At 31.2% G+C, this 24768-nt stretch overlaps 1 protein-coding gene across 1 annotated transcript in view; it reads right to left on the reverse strand.

The window, feature by feature from the left end:
• LOC108910578 (protein yellow-like) overlaps positions 1–24768 on the reverse strand; it is a 79677-nt gene that overhangs the window by 32020 nt on the left and 22889 nt on the right. The window contains exon 4 of the mRNA XM_018715226.1: positions 16381–16527. Within this exon, the coding sequence (XP_018570742.1) occupies positions 16381–16527 (147 nt within the window). The remainder of the gene's footprint in view (positions 1–16380; positions 16528–24768) is intronic.

Here is a 24768-nt window from a genome sequence, read left to right on the forward strand (position 1 = left end):
ATCTTGTTGATACTAAATTTCTCTCTGTCACGATTTGAAAATAAAAAAACTCTCATCATCTTCGTAAATACTTTATTGTTATCAAAAATTATAGTAGTTAACCTTTATTACTCCAAATAATAAATAGTTATAACTCGTTTTATTAGTTGCCGTAACGATAATTTTTTTACAACGTTGTTTACAAACACTAACAACTAATTACACAATATGTACATTACTTATCTTCCTATTTATAAGAGGTAAGATATTTCAACTGACTACGCGATACTTATACAATATTTTGCGTATTTCCTAGAATATTTCTTTTAAATAATTATACTTGTTTCCCTTTGCCGTTCTTATGCGAAGCATTTAGAAATTATGTATTTTAATTAGGTACTGTGTTACTTGTAGGCCTAAATATATGGCTCAAGAAGAGATAAAATTTATACAATCTTGAGCTATGGAACTATTTGAGTAGCTGAGGAAGGTCAGTTAGACTACCAATATGTTTTTCCTGAGAAGGAGACAATCCAGAAGTAAACTATGTGGCATTTCACACGGACAAGCTCTTATTATTTTATCGATGTTTCAGTAACCTATTACTTTCATATTACCTCTTCAAAAATAATAAACGTGATCAATACGCTGGATTCGTCTTTCTGTCACGTTTCCAATGAGGGGTAATACGCCATATTATTGCATTGTTGCAAAAAAAGTTGGGGGTGGTTTCCGCCCTCCTTGAACTTTTCGAAAAATTATTCAGCTCCCCGGTAGCGAATTTATTCTAGTGAAAGTCTCCACCATGTATATTCCTATAATGTAAAGAGTACCTATAGTTATAAGAAGTCAATGGTTGTATCACTTTTTGTTTGAATAAAATTACATACAAGTGAACCCGGCTAGCAGCCAATCCTGTACCTATGCCACATTGCGCCCCCCTGACGTTTCTGGTATCTAGTACTTAATCACATTATTTATCAACGAAATTAAATATTATTTACACAACTTGCTTGAAATAAGCTGCATATACATTAATTTTGAACTTCCTATATTTCGACATAAATGTGTATACATTTATATTTCTTAATTTGTGTCATAGAATCCGCCATTGAAATTTGGTAGTAGGAAGTATTTTAGTTATACCCTGCTTATACCTTATTTTATCTTGTACCGTTCTCAACTAACTGAAGCAACTGGAAGTACAATATGTTACTACTGTCCTTGACTATATATAAAAAATAATTACCAAAGTTGCGAAGAAACGCATTGTCCGAAAATGGAATGGTAGGCAAGTCCGCCACAGTGAACATTAAAAAAATTTAAAAGGCCATAACTCCGTCCCTTTAAGTGCTACGAAAAACACACGAAATAATACTTTTATAGTCAAGGCTACTATTTACTTTAGGAAGAAGTTCGTTGCACCGCCGTTACATAATTTCTTACTGGCGTTAAGAAATGGCGCTTGCTCATCGGCATTTTACCACGAAAAATTAATTCTTAAATTTTATTTATGTGCGCTGTAGTACTTGGTGTTAGTAAGANTGTAAAAAAGCTCTGGACAAAGTATCTGCAAGATATAATTCTTTTCCTGGTTTGTAAACAATTTCAAAATCATATTTACTTAATTGAATTAACATTCTTTGAAGTCTAGCAGGACAAGATGTAAGAGGTTTTATAAAAATACCTAATAAAGGTTTATGGTCAGTCTCTACTGTAAATTTTTTTCCATAAATATATTCATAAAATCTATCACATCCAAATAAAATGGCTTATAACTCTTTTTCAATTTGTGCCCATCTTTTTTGAGTTTCTGTAAGTGCTTTTGAAGCATAAGCATAAGGTAATGAATTTTGTAAAAGACATGCACCCACACCATCTTTTGGAGCATCTACTGATATAATTGTTTGTTTGTTTACATTCTAATATTGTAGTACTGGTGCTTGCATTAACATAGTTTTTAGTTCATTGAAAGTTTTACTATGCTGGTCAGACCATTGAAAAATTACATCTTTTTTTTATATCTCTCAAAATTGAAGTTAAATTTGATAAATTTGGTATAAATTGTCCAACATACGTGATCATTCCTAAAAACCTTTGAACATCATTTTTATTTTGTGGGAGGGGCATTTCTTTTATTGCTTTNTCCAGCTTATCCATTGCATGGACCAGATAGCTTGTTTATTCAGCTACAATTTCCTTTTCTTTTAAATTTCGATACGACCATTTTTCATCGAAATATCGGACTTCTAATGGAAAAGTATCATTTTGTCTTCAATCATCGATATTTCGGCGACAACTGGTCGTACAGAGAATTGAAGGACAGTTTCGAAAACTGGAATAAATAATTAAATATGCTGTAACATGCTGCCGCAACATTTCGGAACAAATTTTTTTTTTCATCCTTTACACGAATTTTAAAAAACGGGGAAAAAAGATAATTTATGGTTTTTTAGAAAATTGACGGCTAAATTAGAAATATTCCCGAAATGACTAATGTTAAGCATGACTTACAGTTCGATATACCCAGAAGAACCCTGTGAAGGTTCATCTCGATCCAGCGAACTGTTTCTTAGTTTCGAAAATTTAAACTTTTGAAAAAATTAAAGGGTCACGTTTTTTTAGCTTAAACACTTCATAATCATGATTAAAATAGGGAAAAAATTTTTGAGGTTCTCACATTTTTACCACGAATAACGTTTAAATTTATGAAAAAAATAGAAAATTTGCAAAATTTTTTTGCCACGCTATTTCTTAGAATAGCATAACAGTAGCTCCTAAAAAAATTTCGACCGAAAGATCTAAAAACTAGAATCTTAGAGCTTCAAAATGCTTTTTTTTAAATTCCCAATACGACCATTTTTCACCTAAATACAGTCTGTCAAAAATCACAGAAAAATTTCGGAAATTTTTTGACCCTTTAATTGTTTGCATTAGTGTAAAAAAGTTACAAAGGGTTGTTTAATGACACATTTAATTCGTAATTTGCACAGGGAAGTAAAATCAGCTAACATTTACCACAGTAGTAAAAAGTGTCCACTAACATTCACTCAAACTAAACCTTAAATCTACGCAAATTATATAATTGTATCTCGTTACGAAATTGTTGTCCAAATTTTGGTAACACAAAATTACTATTTATATTATAAAATTAGTATAAAACAAAGGCTGGTCAGTATTTCTAAATTTTCTTTTTTTCTTGTTGTCAATATTAACTAACGCAACGTGACTGGTTTCAGCTGTTAATAACAATTTAATTCAATTATAAGCCATTATATTTAAATTTAAAGCAAAAACTACAGTAAAGTTAAGAAATAAATTTGCGGCAAATTAATTACTACTGTTTGAAAATATTCCACATATTTGTTAGACATGGAAAGAGAACATTATTTAATAAATAAATATTTGAATATATCTAACACAGTAACAAATACATATTAATAACATATTTTCATCTAAAAAATAATAAACCAGTTGTACATTTTGCTAAAAATAACCCAATTTCAAAAGAATAGTGTTATTTTGTAACGTATTTACACCATATATACCGCTGTGTAACGTGTTTAGTTACCAGGAAGGTGACTTTGATTACTGGAGGAAGTTCTAGCTTAGAATTGGAAGTATCAACAGTATTTCCGCGAATCTAATGGTACTAAGGTATATGATTTCATAAAATTTATTACAAAATTAATAAATAGGTACATGATGTGTTGTTACCACCAGTCACCATGTGGTTAATAAGCAAACTTTGTCATACTAGGTGTCCGGTAAGCTTTTACTAATCTCTCAGAAGCATATAGAAGAGTTCTTTCTGACGAGCCGAAACGTTGAAATCGCATGGTGTATATTTTTAAAAAATGTTGTAGTGTTTTACAGATAAGGTTCCAAGATTTAATGTTAAATTTAAAAAGAATATTGAGTAGTTATAGCAAAATACCAAATATAAATTTTTGCGGTACTTATTTGTATTATTTATTTATTTATTTATTTATTTATTTATTTATTTATTTATTTATTTATCAGTACAATATCCAACGAGCGATAAAGCCCAGTTACAGGATAAGGAGAAGAAGCAAGAAGTCAGTCATCTAAATGATGTAAAACAAAAGAAACAACAAAGAAGAGTGTCAAAGATACATACATAAAAGTTAAAAAACATTAAAAAAGAAAAAATAACAGTCACTAATTAAAAACAGACAATAGACAAAACTAAAGTACAATAAAAGTCACAAAATAAAATCAGTTGCGTACATTATAAACCTGCTTAATACAACTGATGGTAGAACAGAATAAATCTAACCGTGATTCAACTTCTAGGTAGCTGGCACACATCTGATGAACAGGCGCTGCTTTGTACAAATTTGTTCGACCTTTTTTTAATTCCAAAAGATGCCTGTTTCTAGCATTCACTCGAGGAACATGAAAATCTACTAGCCTCAACAAGTTCTCACATTTTATTAAATTATTGAGCAATTTAAACAAAAATATAACAGAATACATTTTTCGGCGTTCTGCGAGACTGCACATGTTGAAGCGTTCGAAAAATGCCTCCTGCGGAAAGCCCCTCGGCGGGTAGTGACCATCAAGCGCGAACACCGCTAGTTTAAAAAATCGACGTTGAACTCTTTCTAAGCATGACACATGAATAGAATAAATAGGAGTCCAAACCAAAGACGCATACTCCAGTCTAGATCTGACCAGTGCACCGTATAGCAGTTTAAAAGTGTTGGGATTCCGAAAACCCGCCATATTCCGCACGACAAAACCCAGGTTCTTGTAGGCAGATTTAACTATAAAATCCATATGCTGCCTGAAAGAAAGTTTTGGATCGAAATAGACTCCTAGGTCTTTAATAACATTTGGCCGAACTAGGCTGGACCCGTGTAATCGGTAGTCATACGAAATTTGCCTCAACTGCCGACTGAAGGACATGACGTTGCATTTTGCCACATTAAGAGGTAATCTATTGTCAGCGCACCAGGAGTTTACCAAATCCAAATTTCTCTGCAGATTACGTGCATCACGTTCATTGGTTATGGGACAAAATATCTTCATATCATCCGCATATAATAGGAAACGCACGTCCAGATCCAATGCTATATCATTAATAAAAATCGCAAACAACAAGGGCCCCAGGACAGAACCTTGTGGAACCCCTGAGGATTGAGCAAATTCCATTGACCTTTCTCCCATAATCTGGACAAACTGAGTTCTGTCAGATAAGTAAGAGGCCATGAGCTCCAACAATGAAGAACCCAACCCCGCGGAATCTAGTTTCGACAATAATAAACCGTGGTCAAGACGGTCGAAAGCCTTCGAAAAATCCGTGTACAAGACATCCACCTGACCTCCCCTATCAATCACCTCATGGATATACTGCGCCATGCACGCCAAATTGGTAACCGTGGAACGCCCTTCAACAAAACCATGCTGCTCCGGTAGGATAATATTTCTAAGGTGAAATGACAAAATATTATGTAGGGCTGTTTCAAAAATTTTACCGAAATTACATAGTATTGCAATTGGTCTATAATTTTTTATGTCATTCCTGTTGTCTTTTTTATATATGGGACAGATTTTCGAAGTTTTCCAACGATCGGGAAATGTATGAGTGGACAGTATTCGGTTGAATATTATAAGAAGAGGCTTGGCAAACACGGTATTATAAAACATGACCTCTGTCCTTTTGAAACAGCGACAGCAATTAGTTTAATTGGTGTCACTAGCTCGGAGAATCGGAGTGTTTATTGTATAATAATATTTTGTTATACAATTTGAAACAGTTATGTTAATGATAGTAAGATTTTAGTCGAAACGATGTATCAATAATATCAAAACCTAAACTTTAATTTTGACACTCGCCGAAACTAATCAAAATGTTCCTACACTGTAGGATGTAAATCTCAGGCAAACAAGATATAGGTGCTTTCGTCCCCCACCAATACATTTTTTTGGTTATACTTCATTAAAAAATCTTCATATATTTTGACACAAATATATACAAGCAAAAAATAAGATTTTTTGATTTTTTTTACTTTTTTTGACTATTTTTTTAGTAGTAGTAGGCAAAGAAAATTGCTACAAAAAAAATCAAGATGGGATACCTTTCAAAATGATGCGTTTTCAACAGTTTTTGGACTAATATTGAATGAGTTATATCCGATCAAACTTAAATATCTTTTAGATTTTCGTGGTTTTTAACATAATAATGATTATAATTATTATTATTTTTACAACAAATTGGTTCTCTACTTACTAAATAATTATTTCAAAAGTTATTAATAAATAAAGATTTTCACAACTTATAGTCAAAAAAGTAAAAAAAATAAAAAAATCTTATTTTTGTTTTTTTTTTTAATTGTTTATTAACGATTTTTTGCATAAAATTTTTCTTTAAAATAATTTTTTAAATAAGCCATAGCGATGGGAAATTCAATTCTCTACAAAATTTTTCGTATGAACTATACCGAAATTTTGCTTCGTTTTCAATCCTCTATCTTAATAGCACCCCGCTATTTTTTCATTTTTAATGACCCTTCGAACAAGTCATGTGATGAAAATCCTTGAACGTCTTATTTCCTTCCTTTTTTGTAAAAAATGAGAATTAAAATGTTTAAGAGTAAACGCGACGAAAATAAAAAAATTGGCTAATTGTAAGTTTGAGCGGCCATTATCAGTCAATTTTCATCTAAAAATACTTTACAACCTCTTATTTTGAAGGAAATTTTATCTACTTTTTTTATGAAACAATGCCTATACCTATCTTTACTCAAAAAATAACTAGAGGCAAAAAAAAATAAATCACAAAATCGAATTTTTTGCTTTTTGTCAAATTGTTCATTAATGATTTTTTGCATGAAATTTTCATTTTACATTTTTTAAATAAACCATTTCAATAGGAAATTAACAAAAAATAATAATAATTTTCCTTTCCTCTCTTTTCCATTTAAAGGATTAATTTTTTATTATTATTTTTTAATTAAAATTAGATTAAATTTAAACAAAAAAATTTTTTTTATTACTATGAAATTGACCAAAGTGGGATTAATTTAAGAGCGATTTTCTCAGAAACCGTTAAAGATAACGATTTGAAACAAGAGTACCTTTTTAACGTAAAATAGTTCGGGAAAACGGAATTTGCTGTCCAATTTGTTAAAAAGTCAAAGATGAAAAAGTTACACATGCAAAGTACCAAGGGCCCCCCCGTACCCATCCCAAAGGACCTTGTGGAAATAAATGGATTAGTCCATCAAATTGCTCATCAAAATTTAGCTGTGTATACCAAATTTCATTCATTTATCACAACTCGATTGAGAGATATTGCAAAAAAATGATTTCCATTCCTCCCTCTTCAATGGGTCCCTGTGCCCTTAGGAAGCATTTCCGGACCCATGTTCATATGAACTTTTTTACTTAGCTTTGATCATAGAATCGGCCTGTTCAGGGTTGCCAGCTAATTATGAGACACCCTGTATATCCCTATCCCTACTAATATTATAAATGTGAATGTAAGTTTGTTTGTTACACTTTCACGCGAAAACTACTTAACCGATCATCATGAAACTTTGTACACATATTCTTGGAGGTATTAGAATTAATATAGGATACTTTTTATTAAAAAAAATATTTTTTACGAAAGATTTTCTATCACTCTGCGAGCGAAGCCGCGGGTAAAAACTAGTGCTTTATTATAAAAATATGACCACCTCAATTTTGAACAGCCGTTGCAGACTTAATGTCGGTTTATTTTAATGGCATAATTGCTTCAATACAAGACAATAAATAACACTTGCATAATACTTAGAGTATTATTGCGTTGGTTTTAGTGCAATAATACAAGACTGCTAGTTATTTAAATGTAAAAGTTTATTAGCACGAACTAATATAAGCGGTTATACGTATTATCTTAAATATATATCACAACCATATTTCCGGAAAAGCGTATATTTATGAAGTATATAGAGTTCAAGAATGCGAACGGAATTTGAAATAATAAGTAAACAAATTAAATATGGCCTACCAAGACGAAAAATACTTATAACCCGTGACAGATTCTGTTTTAATTAGTTTATGTTTTGTTCTGTATTAAAGGAATTTACTGTGACTACCAAATCGAAAAGAAATAAAGGAGATACAAATTCTTCAAAAGAAAAAATGCGGCAAATTTTAACGCAAATTAGAATTTAAGAAATACTAAAGTATTAATAGAATTTAATATTAATACTTCATAAAAAACTAATTTAATATAATATAATATTTGGAAGAATATTGGAATATTTGGAATTGTGGGGGAGGAATATGTTAGCAGACTATTGCTATGCTGGAATCTAAAGAGAGACACAAATAAAGCACATAAAATAAAAGCGATTAGAAGATCATTCCAGGAACAACGTAAGCGTTCGATTAATACACTTATGCTGAGAGAAGCGAATTGATTTGTTGAAGTATTTCAGAAGCTTTTTTTTTAATTTAGTTTTTGTACAATCACGCAAAACCGGGAGAGGATCGTAGGCAGAAAGGTAAGAAGACAAACTGACAAGGAGGCAGACAGACTGTCAGTGGACATTTAGACAGCGGGTAGCAGAAAAACAGACATATAAAAACATTTAGTCATTTAGTCAGACAGACAGAAAGACAAAATTACCGACAGAAAGGCAGGTAGAAAGGCAGGATGTCAGGTAGATGGACAGAGAGAAAATACAGGCGGACGATAAATACAGACTAACAAGCAAAAAACAGGTGCACAGGTAAAAATGCAGACATTTAAACAGACAAAAGTACACAGGTGAGCATTAGTAAAAATTTTTTCCAATTTTCCCAACGACCTTGAACATGAGGTGATAGGAGGTCAACCGACATCGGCATCAGAATCAGCAATCCAAAAAAACCCCTAGGTACCTAGGTAGAGTCCGGTGCTTTTTTCAATCTGAATGCTGACCTGTGTAATTGGCCTGCTTATTTTCTCTCCGTCATGCTTCTTAAGGGCCCCATATTCTTTAAATAGTGTTTTCCGCAAAGACAAATAATTTCAAACATTTTATAACTGAATAATCTAAAGCTTATCAAATAATAGGAATGTTATGTCATGCCACCTGAGTATTTTCAAAGACACCGCAGTAAAACGAATAAACAGGTGCAAAAAACGATCAAACCTTCAAGGTTTTATGTACTGAAATCTACGAAAATACTAACTTTTTTGTATATAATTCCACATGTAAATATTCTTATAACATTTACTTGCTTAGTCCTACATATAAAATTGTTTACTTTTATTTATAAGTACGTGAAAATAATTCTTAAAATGTGGGGTTAGGATAACAGCAAACGCATGTTTTACAAATTATTATTTTATTTGAGTAAATTTAAATGGTAACAATGAATAAACAAAACATCAAGGATTTTATTTTTGTGCTTACTTTTGTTCTACACGTTTTACTTTTAAATATTTCAGTACCTAAAAACGCCAGAAATTTCACTATTTCTCGGCCAGGAATATGGCCACCTTAAGAAATGAAGTCGTTATAGCTGGATTTCGGGATTCTCCATAAGTTTTCAGTTGTTTCTAGTTTTGACCAACTGAAATCCCATTTTCTTGAGAAGTCTTTTAATGCTCTCTCGATAACTTCTGGACAAATTTTCGATTTCTCTACTGTGTAAAAATTGAGGAAATACGTTAATGGAGAACCATATCGAAGTAATTTAAAACCGTCCTAGGATCTTTGGTATTAAAAATTTTGATTGTAATAGCATTTATGGCAATGTTTTGAGGGCTTCTCTTACTTATTCCGGTGGCCACAGCAGATCGGTCTTGTACCTTTTTAAGTCCCTTAGCAAACTGGTCACTTGAAAATAAGGAAGATAAATTTGATTAGATTACCATTGAAAAAAAAAACAGTATATGCAGTACGCTAAATACCTTTCAACATAGTGATTGAAAAGTAAAAAATCTTATGCAACACAGAAAAGACTTTTTTAAAGTCACGGTTAAAATTAAATGAATAGATATTAAGTATTTCTATACATTTTCCTATACTTACGGCAATTTGAAATGTAATTTCGACATGATCCTTTTGTCTTTCTCCATTGTAATATAATGTTACAAATATATGTTGAATGAAATACTCCGCAAAATAAGTAATTTGCGGTCAGCGTAAATTAAATTGTTTTAAATAGAATTAGTATTTCACTGTCAGGGTAATTAAATATTGCCATTTATAAATTTATCAAGTAGGTAAAATATACTTACCTATTGCCAAATAAATACAAGTTCCATTGGCATTGGAACAAATTTCTATATTAATTTTTTTTTCTTTAATACAAGGCGTAACAAAGACATTGCGGCAAATGCATCGGATGTATTTTCGTTTATCGGATTTAAGAGATTTAATGGAACAACGATTTGAAATATGAAAAATCAAAACAAAATGTAACTGGCAAGCGATAAAAGAACTTTTGTTAGCATTAAATCTGAAGACCTATAACTTACATTTTTAACGGATCAGAAAGGATATTCAGTAACTTTAAAATCTCTTAATGTTCATAGCATGTAAACTCATTTAGTAATGTTTGGTGTCCTTGGATCGAAAAGCGCTGATCAAGACCATAATATTTTTTTTTATTTGTGCAGGAAAACATTAAAATAGACAATACCTATAGTCCAGACGGTATCTGTTTCAAAAAGCCATATTTGGGTGAATCGTATATCCACGGACATTTTTGGCTTTTTGGCTTTCAAATATCACTAGAAATGAAAATTTTTCTATGCGCATAAAAAAAAACGTGGGCTTAACTTTTGGCGGCACAATATGTTAAAAAAATTCGAAAAATGTCATATTTTTCTTTCTATTTAATTATGTATCTTTTCAAGAGTTGATTTTAGGCGACAATGGAAGAGGAAAAAAATGTTTGCAATTAAATTTTTTACAAACCACGTCTAGTTACAAATCGAATTAATCATGTTTATTTAAAAAACAATACTTTTTAGGGAATTTTTTTGGGGTATTTAAATTGGGTATAGGACCTTTATACTTGGCTCAAAAAAACTTCATGTTATGTAGAATTATCACACCAAATTTCATCAATATCGGTTCGATAAGTTTTGCATAATAATTTTGCAATCCAGTTTTTGAAAAAAAAATTGTAAATTTTCAAAATTTTGCACAGCAAAAACCAAGGCCTTTAGATACTTGAAAATTTAATCACATATAGAAGGGTTCTCAAGCTTTCAAACTTTTTTTGAAAAATTCGAATTCGAATTAGGAGGACTGTGGCGCTTGTTTAAACATTGGTCGAATTTTTGTACTTATAAACAATTAGAACTTTGTGAATATTCAATCAAATCAAATTTTTTAAAGCAGGTTTTAAAAGTTTTTGGAAATACGCTTCTTTAAAAAAAAAACAGAACGATTGATCAATTGGTTACATAGTTATAGCCGATTCAATTTCGAGCAGGCCGAAGAGGCCGCACTGTCTGCTTCCCCCACCACCACCGCCGCCCGTACGATTTTATTGCATTTCTCGCTTGCATAAAAAACTTTAAACACGTTTTAAAGTAGGTTGGCAATGAAGAAAAGTATTGTAATCTTAGACCTGGTAAGTACTCGGAATACCAAAGGTATTTTTCGAAAAATTAGCCCGGATGTCCCAGTATATTTACAATTAGTGTAAATGACGGCTATAACTATGTAACTAATTGATCAATAGATCTTTTTTTTTTAAAGGAGCGTCTTTCCAAGAACTTTTAAAACCTGCTTTAAAAAATTTGATTTGATTGAATATTCACAAAGTTCTAATTGTTTATAAGTATAATAATTCGACCAATGTTTAAACAAGCGCCAGAGCTCTCCTAATTGACGGATTCGGATTTTTCAAAAAAAGTTTGAAAGCTTGTGAGCCCTTCTATATGTGATTAAATTTTCAAGTATCTAAGGGCCTTGGTTTTTGCTGTGCAAAATTTTGAAAATTTGCATTTTTTTTTCAAAATCTGGATTACAAAATTATTATGCAAAATCTATCGAACCGATTTTTTATGAAATTTGGTGTGATAATTCTACGTAACATGAAGTTTTTCTGAGCCAAGTATAAAGGTCCTATACCCAATTTAAATACCCCAAAAAAATCCCTAAAAAATATTGTTTTTTAACCGCATTTTTGCGATTTTTTCGATTTTTACCATAATAATCATGAATCATTCGATTTGTAACTAGACATGTTTTGTAAAAAATTTAATTGCAAACATTTTATTCCTCTTCGATTTTCGCCTAAAATCAACTCTTGAAAAGATACATAATTAAATAGGAAGAAAAATATGACATTTTTCGAATTTTTTTAACATATTGTGCCGCCAATAGTTAAGCCCACGTTTTTTTTATGCGCATAGAAAAATTTTCATTTCTAGTGATATTTGAAAGCCAAAAAGCCAAAAATCTCCGTGGATATACGATTCACTCAAACCAAAACAGATATGGCCTGGTCTACTAACTAAAATAAACATATTTTAAAAATACTAAAATTACACAGCGCCGCAAAAAAAATGAGCAGACCGTGTATTCTTTAGTGTTTTTACTTGATGAATTCAAATTTAACAATGAGGTTAAAATTCGTCTTTTGTTGTAGTTCGTAACCTATTTGTCCAAATGAGATAATTCGCATTTATTTCATACTTTTCACGGTTTACTTGATAAAAGTTGCGAAAGGTAAAAAGTAATTTGTTTAATGAATTTTTTAAAACTCAAATATCCCGAAAACTTAAATGTACGGAATTACACAAAGTTTGACGGTTTCCAGTGAATAAGTTCAGTTCACTATCTTTTTCAAGAATGTTTATCCTTGTGTTAAGTAAAAAATAGTTATCACAGTTTGTTTACAGCAAATATGATATGTGTGTAATAAAATAAGTAAGGCTATAATATTTTAATGTCTGAAATCCACTCTTGATCTGTAATCCATTACTCATGAAATACCCTGTATATGGTGACGAAACTTATTATTATTTTAATTTGAAACGGTAAAAACCTAACATCAGGAAACCCCCTATAATTTCCTAACCCAATAACCCTGACCATAAGGATACTATTATGTTTTTTCCTATGTAGAGAAAAATCCTCGGGTCTACAGAAGCATGGACACCCGGTTTAAGGTATTTCAGAGTTACAAAAGAACTTATAGACTCCTAAGAGTCTCGTGATTATACATTTTCGCATATCCCGAGTTATGGCGTTACATGTTTATGGGGTTATGTTATGAGTGTCTCTTGATGTTAGTATCAAAAACACGAACTAAATCTCTCTTTAAAATTCCTTGACATTAATATTTGCAACTGTATTTTAAGATTTGTAATTACAAGCTTTTATTATCTTACATATTATTTTCAGCATGTTATTTACTAAATAAAAAAAAAATATAATTGTGTGTCCACATTTTTTACAAACTAAATGCAATAGAATAATCTCTATAATTTCAAGATGAACTTTCTTGTGCAGAAAATTAGTTGGACATTTTCCTTGTCAAAACTGTTACGCAATGTATTATCTGAATATATTATAAATACGAGTAAAAAACCGATACGGAAGCATATATTTTGTCATCAAGATACAGATTTAGGCCTAGATGTTTGTCTAGATAAATTTGATTAAAAGTAACGAACATACGAGTACATACATCAAAGAATGATTGTAAGAAAGTAAAATAAAGTTTAACGATTTACATAACGAACATAGGTATATCTGTAATTGTAATAGTTGATTTTTCTTTGCAAAAATATGTTAGCCTCTAAAATATACAATAACGTCAAACATCTTGCAAAATATAATGAAATTATGATTGCAGAAAAGTGAGAATATACTAATTTTAAGATTATAAAGACTATATTATTAAACTCCATTTTGTTTCTACCGGAATACACCGATGTATTTCAGTATTTCAGAATAATATTTTCACACACCATTCATATTACTCTATTCAGAATAAATATTTTAAAAATGCCTAGCTTTTGGAAGTTACAGGATAAAATTTTATTAATAGGCTATTGATTATAGGATTTTAAAAGGAACTATGATGTTCAAGATATTTTATTACATGAATCGTTCAAAGGGTCATTTTAGATGAGGTTTTTTAGAGTGGAAATTGGAGATAGGAGTGAAAATGCACCCCTTTCAGTTTTTTAATTGTAGCTCGAAAACGAAGCAAAATTTCGCTACAGTTCATAGGAAAAGTTATTTAGAGAATTGAATTTCCTATCGAAATGGCTTATTTAAAATATTTAAAAGGAAAATTTTATGTAAAAATCGTTAATAAACAATAATTTGAAAAAAAGCAAAAAATTCGATTTTTTAATTATTTTCACTTTTTTGCCTCTAGATTTTTTTTTGAGTTAAGATAGGTATAGGCACTGCTTCATAAAAAAAGTAGATAAAATTTCCTTCAGAATAAGAGGTTGTAAAGTATTTTTGGATGAAAATTGACTGATATATGTCCGTTCAAACTAACAATTAGCCAATTTTTCGATTTTCGTCGCGTTTAGCCTTATATCTACGTTTTAATTCTCATTTTTTTTTGCAAAAAAGAAGGAAATAAGACGTTCAAGGATTTTTATCACATGATTTGTTCGAAGGGTCATTAAAAATGAAAAAACCGTGGGGTGCTATTAAATTAGAGGGTTGAAATTGAAGATACGGTTAAAATGCACTTTTGCAAGTTTTTAAATATAGCACAAAAATAAGGAAAAGTTTCGGTATAGTTCATAGGAAAAATTCTGCAGAGAATTCGTTTTTTTTTAAATCTACTTTTTTATGAAGCAATGCCTATACCTATCTTTACTCAAATAAAACTAGAGAAAAAAAAGTGAAAAAAATAAAAAAAAAACAATTTTTTTGCTTCGTTTCGAGCTACAATTAAAAAACTGAAAGGGGTGCATTTTCACTCCTAATTTAATAGCACCCCGCGGTTTTTTCATCTAAAATTACCCTTTGAACGATTCATGCAATGAAATTGCTTGAAAGTCATAGTTCCCTTTTAACCCTATTTTTTTATATAATCAATAGCCTATAAGTTCTGACTGAAATTTCATTTATCAATACAAAATTTCATAATGGCATAGTCACGATTACTTATGTAAAGCAGTTTTTAAATCTTGGAATGTAAGATATAATTAACATTGAATTATAAAAATTTCTAGTTAAGACCAAATAACTCTATTGCCTGTGTAGCCGTCAACAGAAAAAATTAAGTACATTTTAAAAGGTTTCGACATCTATACATTTTGCTCGATTCATTTATTAGATTGTTGTTATTTATGTGGAACAACTAAAGCATATAGTTATACATCAGAAAACGAATAAACGAAATAGTTGTAAAATTAATTATGACAAATTCCCAAGTAAAGGTAAAGATCATACTTGGAAAGACGTAGTGTTTCGACGATATAAAAAGACACAATCATATAATAATTAAATATGACAGGCGATAAGTGAGAACGGAAATATTTTTTAAATTAATTAAAAATACCAGAGCTAATCAAAATATATACGAGGTCTTATCAGGAACTAACAGAACTTTATTTTTTAAACTTTATTATTAATTTTATACATTATTGGTCCTTGTTTCCTTCAAAATACTCCCTTCCCCTTTTCTCAGCTTTCAGTACGTACTGATTTTAATTTCGAAAATAAAAAAAAATCGAAAGGAGCCAGGTCTGGCGAGTAAGGAGGTTGAGGAAAGACAGTAATCTAATTTTTCAGTCAAAATTTCATGGCATGACCCATTTGAGATGCTAACCTCTTCTGCAAGTTCTCTGACAGTCAATCGGTGACTTGAATACACCAGGTCTTCGACTTTCTGAACGTGGTAGTCATCAGTTGAAGTCGAAAACCTTCCTGATCGAGGATCATCTTCAATTGACTGAGACCATTTTTAAATGGTGAAAACTATTCATTGCATACAATCCAGAGTATCATCTCCGTAAGTTTGTTTCAAAAGTTGAAACGTTTTCCCCAGTTTCACACATCGTTGCACTCAAATAATAATATCACGAAAATGAGAGATCAACAGTCCATGAGAGGGGGATACAGAGGAGGTCGCAATGCGATGCTGCTAACCGCATATCAGTAAATATCTCCATTAGCGCGTATGTAATTCAAAAAGTTCGGTCATTTTCTAAACAGATCTCGCATTTTCGAAAACAAATTTAGTAAAGAGTAAATATTATTGTGGTAAAAAACAATTGGCATTAATCTATTCAAATTGTCGGCACGTTTCACTTCATCGCTTGAATATTTCATTTTTTTTAAATGTTTTGTATTTTTCATACAATTTCGTTCCATTGATATTTATTAATCCCATTTATAAGGAGGCTATTTGAATGATCACAATTATATCAAAGCAGAGAATTTTTGTGTCAAATACCTGCTTTATGCCAGCTCCAGTTTGGATAAGGTACTAGTGGAGGTGACCGCTCCTTTGGTATTCTTGGTAGCACTGCTAATGTTGCTGGTACACCAGGCTTCCATTTTGGCATAGTCACAAACATCCGATCTTTATACACTTCAAGACCTAAAAAGGAAGACATGCGATAAAACGCCTTAAAAAATCATCTCAATCTAAAGTAGTTATCAAACATCAGATAATATTAATCATATTGTAAGAAAGCGGAACCAAATACATCCCAATAAACGGGCTCATATTTTGAAAATCTGCTTACAATATACGTCGAGAAAAAGTATTGCATATTTTGAATTTGCTGAACAACTACTGTACGGGTTATGTGCCCTGACTAACATGATATTGCTAGTGTAATTCAACGCAATACAGGTCGCTTTCTGTCATTTTTAACCGGTTAGGGTGTCTCAGGCATTTAGTAGAAGGTGATTCACAATACAAAGGACATAGAACAGGTGCACCAAAACAAGTTGATTTTTTATATGAAATTTTTTCTCATACCTACGGTTGCAGAGATATTGGCCTGAGAGAATGTCTTTAAGAAGTCGAAAAAACTCGGTCGAAAAAAAGTCGAAAAAAACTTGTTATTGAAAAAATAAAACTTGTTTATTTGGTATGGCTGGATTCGGTTTTCTGTAAGCTTTTCAACGAGCCCCCTAATGCCTTATGTTTCCATTTGTAAAAAAAAAGTAGGGGAAGCTGGGGGTTAGGGTGTTGAAGAAAAATTAATTATTATATAACCGAAAGATGGGAAAAAATCAAAATCAGTTAACGTGTTTCGGCGTTTTAAAAAAAATTAACTCATTCAAAAGATATGAATTTTATTCCGTACTTCTGGCCATCCCTGTATAGAGAACCCTACTTATGTGGTAGTTGCAGCAGATGCCGCGTACATTTCGTTCGTGTGTCATTCGTACGCCTTTAACAAATATTTGGCATGTAACAACATGCTTTCGAATGCATTGATATGCAGCAGCCTCACGATACGGCATTTGTTTACATTGACAAATATTTGACCTTGCCATCTAGAACGGGCTTAACATTAGCTATAGGGAACACACATGCATCGCATTTAGCCGTTACAAAAAACTATTTTTGTTATTCTTTAACTTATACTAATTCCTATATTTCTCTCTTGCATTATTACAGTAAGTATTATGTTACGATTTCATCTTCATTTTTTTTAAATGAACTGTAAGTGAAAATATAATGATGTTTACTAATAAGGGTCGTCTATAATTTCCTACTATGATACCAGGAACATCACTTCGCTGGGCTCGTGGAGATGATTTTGATTATGTTGAAGATTGTTTGTAAATTTTCAAATTGGTATTTTTTTTTTATTTGAAATCACAGAGATTTATAAGTTACATGTAGTTATATTTGGATTTAGTTTTCATACGAAATTTATTGTTCGCTGCTTAAGAATAATATTAAAAAGAACGGCTTAAAATATTAGTAAAATATTTCCAGTCTTTTTCAACGATTTTGTCACCATTAAAAAGAAAATTAATACTAAAAGACACATTACACAGATATGCCTGACTGGTCCATGTAAGCACCTATTTTTAAATAAACAAAATCTTTTTGTCTTTAGATATTTATAATTCCGACGGGGAAAAGTGCGATAGTTTTTTGATATGTTATATAAGATGAAATATGCACCGCACACCTACAAAGTAAATAGATATGGTTATATACAAAAACTTTTAAGGACAATTTTCCACTCTATTTATCATAAATTATAATTATGTGAAATTTGCACAATTGTCATATTTCTTAGGAATGTTTCTTTCATGTTTCCTTTAGTGTAGTTTTATTTATCATTACCTAATATCGTTTCAGAATAGTTTTGCAATAACTCTATGAAAAAAAAAATATCTTTCAACATCCAGAACGCAGTATGTCAAATCCAGTCGCATATTGCTGGTAATTTTTTTAGTTTTCTCTTGCTTAGACAGAGAATTCGGTGAAGATATATACAATGTGGTACATTAAAAAACCCTATAAATTTTTTTGTGATGCACTATTTGTTTAATATATCTTCTAGATGTACCATTCATGTACGATCCTATTCATAGTATACAGGGTGTACAACATTAGCATCTCTTGAACTAAGAAATTTCTAGGATTGGTTCAATTACAAGAAAGTTGCATACTTTTTATGTCAATTTGGTTTATGAAAAGGAATTGCTGCAAAAAAACTTCCACATCTTTTTTATTATTGAAAGGTATGTATACTTAAGGCGACATGCTCTATCTGTTAGAAAGCTTCAGGAAGGAAACAGTACCGAATACTTTGGATGTTGTGCCCTTCTTTTCTTAACTGCTAACATCTATTTTGGTAATCCAGTTTTCTAAATAAATACATTAAATAGTTTTATGGTAACCGAAATTGTTATAATATTTATTGAAATACTGAAGAATCTGAAAAAAATCTAAAGAAAAAGGGTATCGCAGCGTTAGTTGAAAAGTTCATTAAGGAAACTTTTAAGAAATACTATACAAACCTGACTTTTTACTAAATTTAACTATCTCACACACTGTAAATTGATGAAAAGAGATGAGTGCACCCAAAATTCAAATGTTTAAATTTAAGATGAATATGAGGTTATAGTTCCCAATGCTTTGTTTATGTTTGTGAACTTGGAATTTCTTAAATCAATGCCGTAAAGGTAATTTTAAATGTCTATTATTGTTCAATCGGTAAAAAACGATGTTATTATTCGCATTAACAATTGGCAACTTAATCCGAAAAGTGACAGATGCTTACTAGGTTGGCACGTTCTATTTTATGGGTCACTGGGTATTTATATCTAAGTTAAACATTTCAAGACAAGTTCTAAAGAATGAAACGCGACCGATATCGCATGATTGATCTCTCAATGACGTTTCCGTATTAAGGATTCTTACTAAATGTAATACTTCCCCATTCTGACGTGTAGTAGTATAAAGTAATTATTACAGAAATATTCAAATGTTGTGTGCGTTGGATAAGGGAAAGTTACACATGCAGATAATAAATGGCAGTAGCAGTTTTACATTTAATACATTTTAATTCAATAAATCATTGCAAAAAAATAGATTGACCAATTTATTCGGCAAATTTATGACCATCTTTTTTTCCGAATACAATTCCATTGTGATAACAAATAATAAAATATACTTTTAAAAAGTTGTATTATATGCCAGACTAATGCAATTGCTACAACAATCATCTACATTTTAAATATTTAGAATAAAAATAAGTTTCAGCATTGTACGGTACAATGTAACTAACATTGGTACAGCTGAATTAGATTAGATATTAGAAATTAGAAGCGAAGTTGAAAGTTTCTAAAAATCCTAGAATTGGATTGTTGTTTTCAATATCTTAACCAGTTTATTGTTACCTTTGATGTCTGATATACAAATAAAAGTTCTTATAACTACCGGATAATATATTTTATTTTTTGAATAAAGGATAAGAGAATCAAAATATTGTTTTTGTTTTGGGCCACTGGCTCGTGCTTATACAGATTGTGGCGTGTATAATCTATGAAAATTAAACTACAGCTTCCTAACGATATTTGTAATAGAAAAGTTTTATACGAAAAAGTTCTATTTTTGCGGTTTTTTTTCGTAAATTAATGTTCAATTATGGATCAAAATATAGAAGGATACTTATCAAGTTTTGGGGAATTTTTCTAAACTAAGAAAATAGATATTTAAAAAAAACTGATATTTTTTTATTATAATATTTTTTTATTATAATAATTAATAGTAATTACTATCTTAAATGAATTGTTGTTACTGCAAGAGTGAGCAAACAAAATCACATCCGTAAGCATCTGTAATTGCCAACTACGTGCACTAAACAAATATTAAAATATGGATCAAAATGAAATAAAACTTACCATTTCTAGAGAAAATGTTGAAATTGATCCCCATTAGCGCGGATACAGGCATGGCACCGACGCACCCAATTTTAGCGAATATTTTCCCAAATTCCAGGTATTCCTCTAATTCTGTCAGCAGCTTCAAGTATACGGTTTCGCAATTCTTCCACCGTAGCAATTGGAGTATTGTAAACCAGTGACTTCAAGTGACTCCAAAGATAAAAGTCTATTGGAGTTAGATCGGGTGACCGAGATGGTCACGTCACAGGACCAAAACGTCCAATCCATCGCTGAGAAACATTTCATTCAAAGTGTCGTTACTTTTCGAGTACTGTGTGGAGGAGCTCCATCTTGAAGATGAAACATGTGTGCCCGAACTTGTAATGCCACATCGTCCAATAATTCAGGCAACTGGTTCTCCAAAGAGTTAGCATATGTTGGTTCATTTAGTCGTCCTTCAAAGAAATAGGGAGCCACAAATACATCGCCTATTACGCCAGCTCAAACATTTACCGAGAACAGATGTTGAAAATGAGTTTCCCTAATCGCTTGAGGATTTTCATCGGACCATATGTGCATATTATAGAAATTCACTTCATCACGGATAAATGTCGCCTCATCTGTTACACAAACATAAGCAGGAAAGTCTACTTGATTGGCACATTGTCGTAAAAATCATCTGCAAAAACGCATTAGTCATTGATCACAATCCGGGGGTAAAATCTGTTGAACTGGTTGCAGATGATAGGGGTGCAACAGCTGGCGCCAAGATGCGATGTATGGTACGAGATGAGGTTCCCAATTGTGGGGGTCTTCGTCAAGATTTTCCAACACCGCATCTTCAACATTAAGGTTCACTTGCTGACCAGGTCCTTCTCCTTGAGGAATAACACTTCCCGTATCTCACAGCCGCTGAACGCACTGTAGGATTTATTTGCACATGGGGGGGTGTCGTTGTGGCCATCGTTCCCGGTACAACCTAGTCGCCGCGAGCGCATTTTCTCCGTCTGCACCATACACTAACACCATATCGATACGTTCGAAAATAGTAAATGCATTGTTTTCTGGGTTCATTGTAAAACTAGTTTGTGCACACACTAAAAAATTAAGCAAAGTAAGAAATGAGAATCTCATATTTAATGTAATCGGCACGCTATTCCTATTTTTTAATTCTTTATAAAATTACACCGTCACTATCGTGGAATTACAAAATAAAAACTTTTGTCTTGAATCTTTCACTTTTTAACATTGATAGTCGATGGACGATGCTTAATATTTAATAATTAAGTGATTAATGAATTCATTACAAATACAAATTCAGTTGACTGAACAAATTTTTTGACGATGTAACCTAACCTTCTTTTAGTATTACTTGTACATATTAGATTATATCGACTTAAATTATTAGGTTGCATCTCGGGTCGCATAAAAACATCTCTAAAATTTTTAATAAATAACACAGGGTCGGCCTTCATTTTCGTTGAATAAATGAACTTTAATTTACAAAAAAAAAAACGAAGATAGAACTTTTTCGTATAAGAGGTTTCTATTACAAATATCATCAGGAAGCTGTAGTTTAATTTTTATAGATTATATAAACCACACCCTGTATAAAATGTATCTGGTTATACAGGTACACATTTGAATAGTAGAGATAGAGAGAAAGCAAACTCTGAAATTCAAACAATCGAGAAATGATTTCAATTCATTAAGGTCAAAAATTTAAACAGAAACTACAATCTGAGGTGAATCCCGCTGGCCATCCGATTACAATCATAAAAAAATATAAGTATCCTCGAGTGATTCTCACATTCGAATTTTACCCAGAAGACGTTCCGGATGGTTATAGTTTAAATAGTTCTTTATTAACAAAATCTTAAATACAAATAACTCAATTGTTTATAAACTAAATCTGATATTGTTTCAAAAATCTCACTAACACTTAAACACGTTGCTCTCAAATAACAATATCACGAAAACTAAATGAAATATCAACAATCCAAGAACATGTAGTTACAGAGGAGCTTATCGTAATGAAATGCTGCCAACCGAATATCGTTAAATATCTCATTCATCAAATAATTTAAAAAGTTCGATTATTTTCTGAACAGACAGACGTATTATAAAATTCTTATATGTATTTTTCGTGATGCAAAGTGTAGGTGATTCCGTATTACAGGGGTAGATTCAGGGGATCAAAATAAGAAAAATAAACCCACCATTGTTGAATTAAATGTAGTAAAATATTGATAAAATATTGATTTTTATTTTATCAAGGAAAACTAAGAAATAGGAATTTCATAAATGGTAAATAATAATTAAAGAACATTTTCAAAAATACCATCACCAACTTCAATGCACTTATCTCTCCCAATCCCGTGTTGAGGAAAATAATTGTTTAAAAAATTTAGTAAAAGTAAAATGGAAAGGTTCTCCGTCATGTTGGAAGTATAACATAACCGTTGGCGAACATTTACAGGAACATCCTTTAAAATGTTTGCTAAATAAATATTTAATTATTTCAACAATAGTTGACAGTTGGACTATAATTTATGGGTTTATTTTTTTTATTTTAACCCCCTGAGTCTACTACTGCAATACTTTCCATTCCTCAGGAATCACCCTGTATATTTTAGAACAAAAAAAGTAGGTAATTTGAAAATTCATTCAAACATTTCATTTTTAAATTGAAATGAAAAGATCGTCTGTTGTCTTAGGCCAAGCAAATAAAGTTGTCTAAAAGAACATAATACAAGACATCTTTCATCTCGTGAGTCAAAAACTTTTATTAGCTAACTTTTCTATTTAAACAAATAAGTGAGGAAAATAGTTTTTATTACTTTGCAGGGAAAACCATCAATTTTAGCGAAAAGTTACTCACAGTCAGCTTATAGGGAGTAAAATTATCTACCAAATGAGACTTATTAAATTAAAATCGGTTAATAAACAAAAAAGTTATTGCAAAAAACAAGAAGAGTGCCCATTTTTTAATTTGTTTATAACTACCGCATTTATTAAAATTTTATAAAATCTATGACAAGTTGAGGATTTTGTCATACTTTAAAAGTGTGCCAAAAGTGAGCGCTGTAGGTGCAATAGTTTTCGCACAATTCTATTTGTTTATAACGGAGGCTCCAAAAGTTATGAACTTGAAGCCTCTGTACAGGCGTTAAATTTCAACCAAACATGATTCTGAAAGCGTCATTGTAATCTTAAAGATGTAATTAAGCTACCTATTAAAAAATATCACCGTTTTTTTGACATTAACATTCTCAAATTGTGCATTAAAAAATCGTGCGTTTTTCGCTTATAAACAATTTGAATAAAATTGTTGCTATTTATGCTACCTCATCGAAAATAGATGCAATGGATAGCTGGCAAATAAATACAGTTTAAAAAAAGTACCCCTACGACCAACAGGAACCAAGATAATAATTTTTTTTAAAAGCGTAGCGCAATTGTTTATAAACATTAAGACTTGAATTTTTCGCAAAATAAAGTTTACGTTGATGCGCGCTGTAAAATTTTGCAATATCTCGGCTTCTATTCATCGTAGAAACTTCTTTTTTTTTAAACAGGGGTAGCTCGACGAAAAAATAACAATGGGCATATTTACGAATTCGTAGAATAGCACTGAACCCCAGAAAAAATGCATCTTTTATACTTATTTTTTTTTAAATTTACGAAAATGTCACGAAAATTATTGTTAAACGAAATATTAATTAAAATTTCAATTTCGGAATTATTTTCCTATTATTAAATTCGAATTCGACTTAGGAGAATTTGAGATAGTGTTGGAGAAAATAAACTACTCAGAACATCAATGGAACGCATGCGGTAATCAAAAATTTTCAACCATGATCCTGGGCCAGCAATCAGGGTTCACAAAATATCCCTTCCTTTTTCTATTTATGGGACAGCAAGGATAGGAAAAATCATCACGTTCAGAATGAGTGGCCAACGAGAACGGAGTTTCATATAGGGTCGAAGAACGTCATAGACCATTGATACAAAAATTCTACTATCACCCGAGATACCCGCTGCATAGGTCACTACAAGAGAAGAAAAGTGTAAGAGCAACATCAAAGAAAGCCTGGTTCTAGTCAGTCGAATTTATTTGGAAAGTAATTCATATCCATGACATTTATGATTTTTTGGCATTTACGATTTCTATTTTTTGCGATATTTTGCGATTTTTGCAAAATTTTTGGGTAATGAGGCTCAACAGACTTTAGATTTAAATTCGACTCGACAAAATTTATGAGAACACTTCGTCCATTCTAGAAAACCGTTTTCTAAATTTTCTCACCTTCATTAATATGATTTGCCATTTTCAGCTATTTTTTTGCAAAATATGTGGGAAGATACAGCTAATCGACCGCAGTCTCGAATTCAGAGCATTAAAATACATAAGAAACACACTTGACCGAGGTCAGAACAAATTTTTTCGATTTTTTTGCGCTCAGTAACCTGCATG

This window comes from Anoplophora glabripennis, unplaced genomic scaffold (assembly GCF_000390285.2).
Source record: "Anoplophora glabripennis isolate ALB-LARVAE unplaced genomic scaffold, Agla_2.0 scaffold152, whole genome shotgun sequence".
Taxonomy (NCBI): Eukaryota; Metazoa; Arthropoda; class Insecta; order Coleoptera; family Cerambycidae; genus Anoplophora; species Anoplophora glabripennis.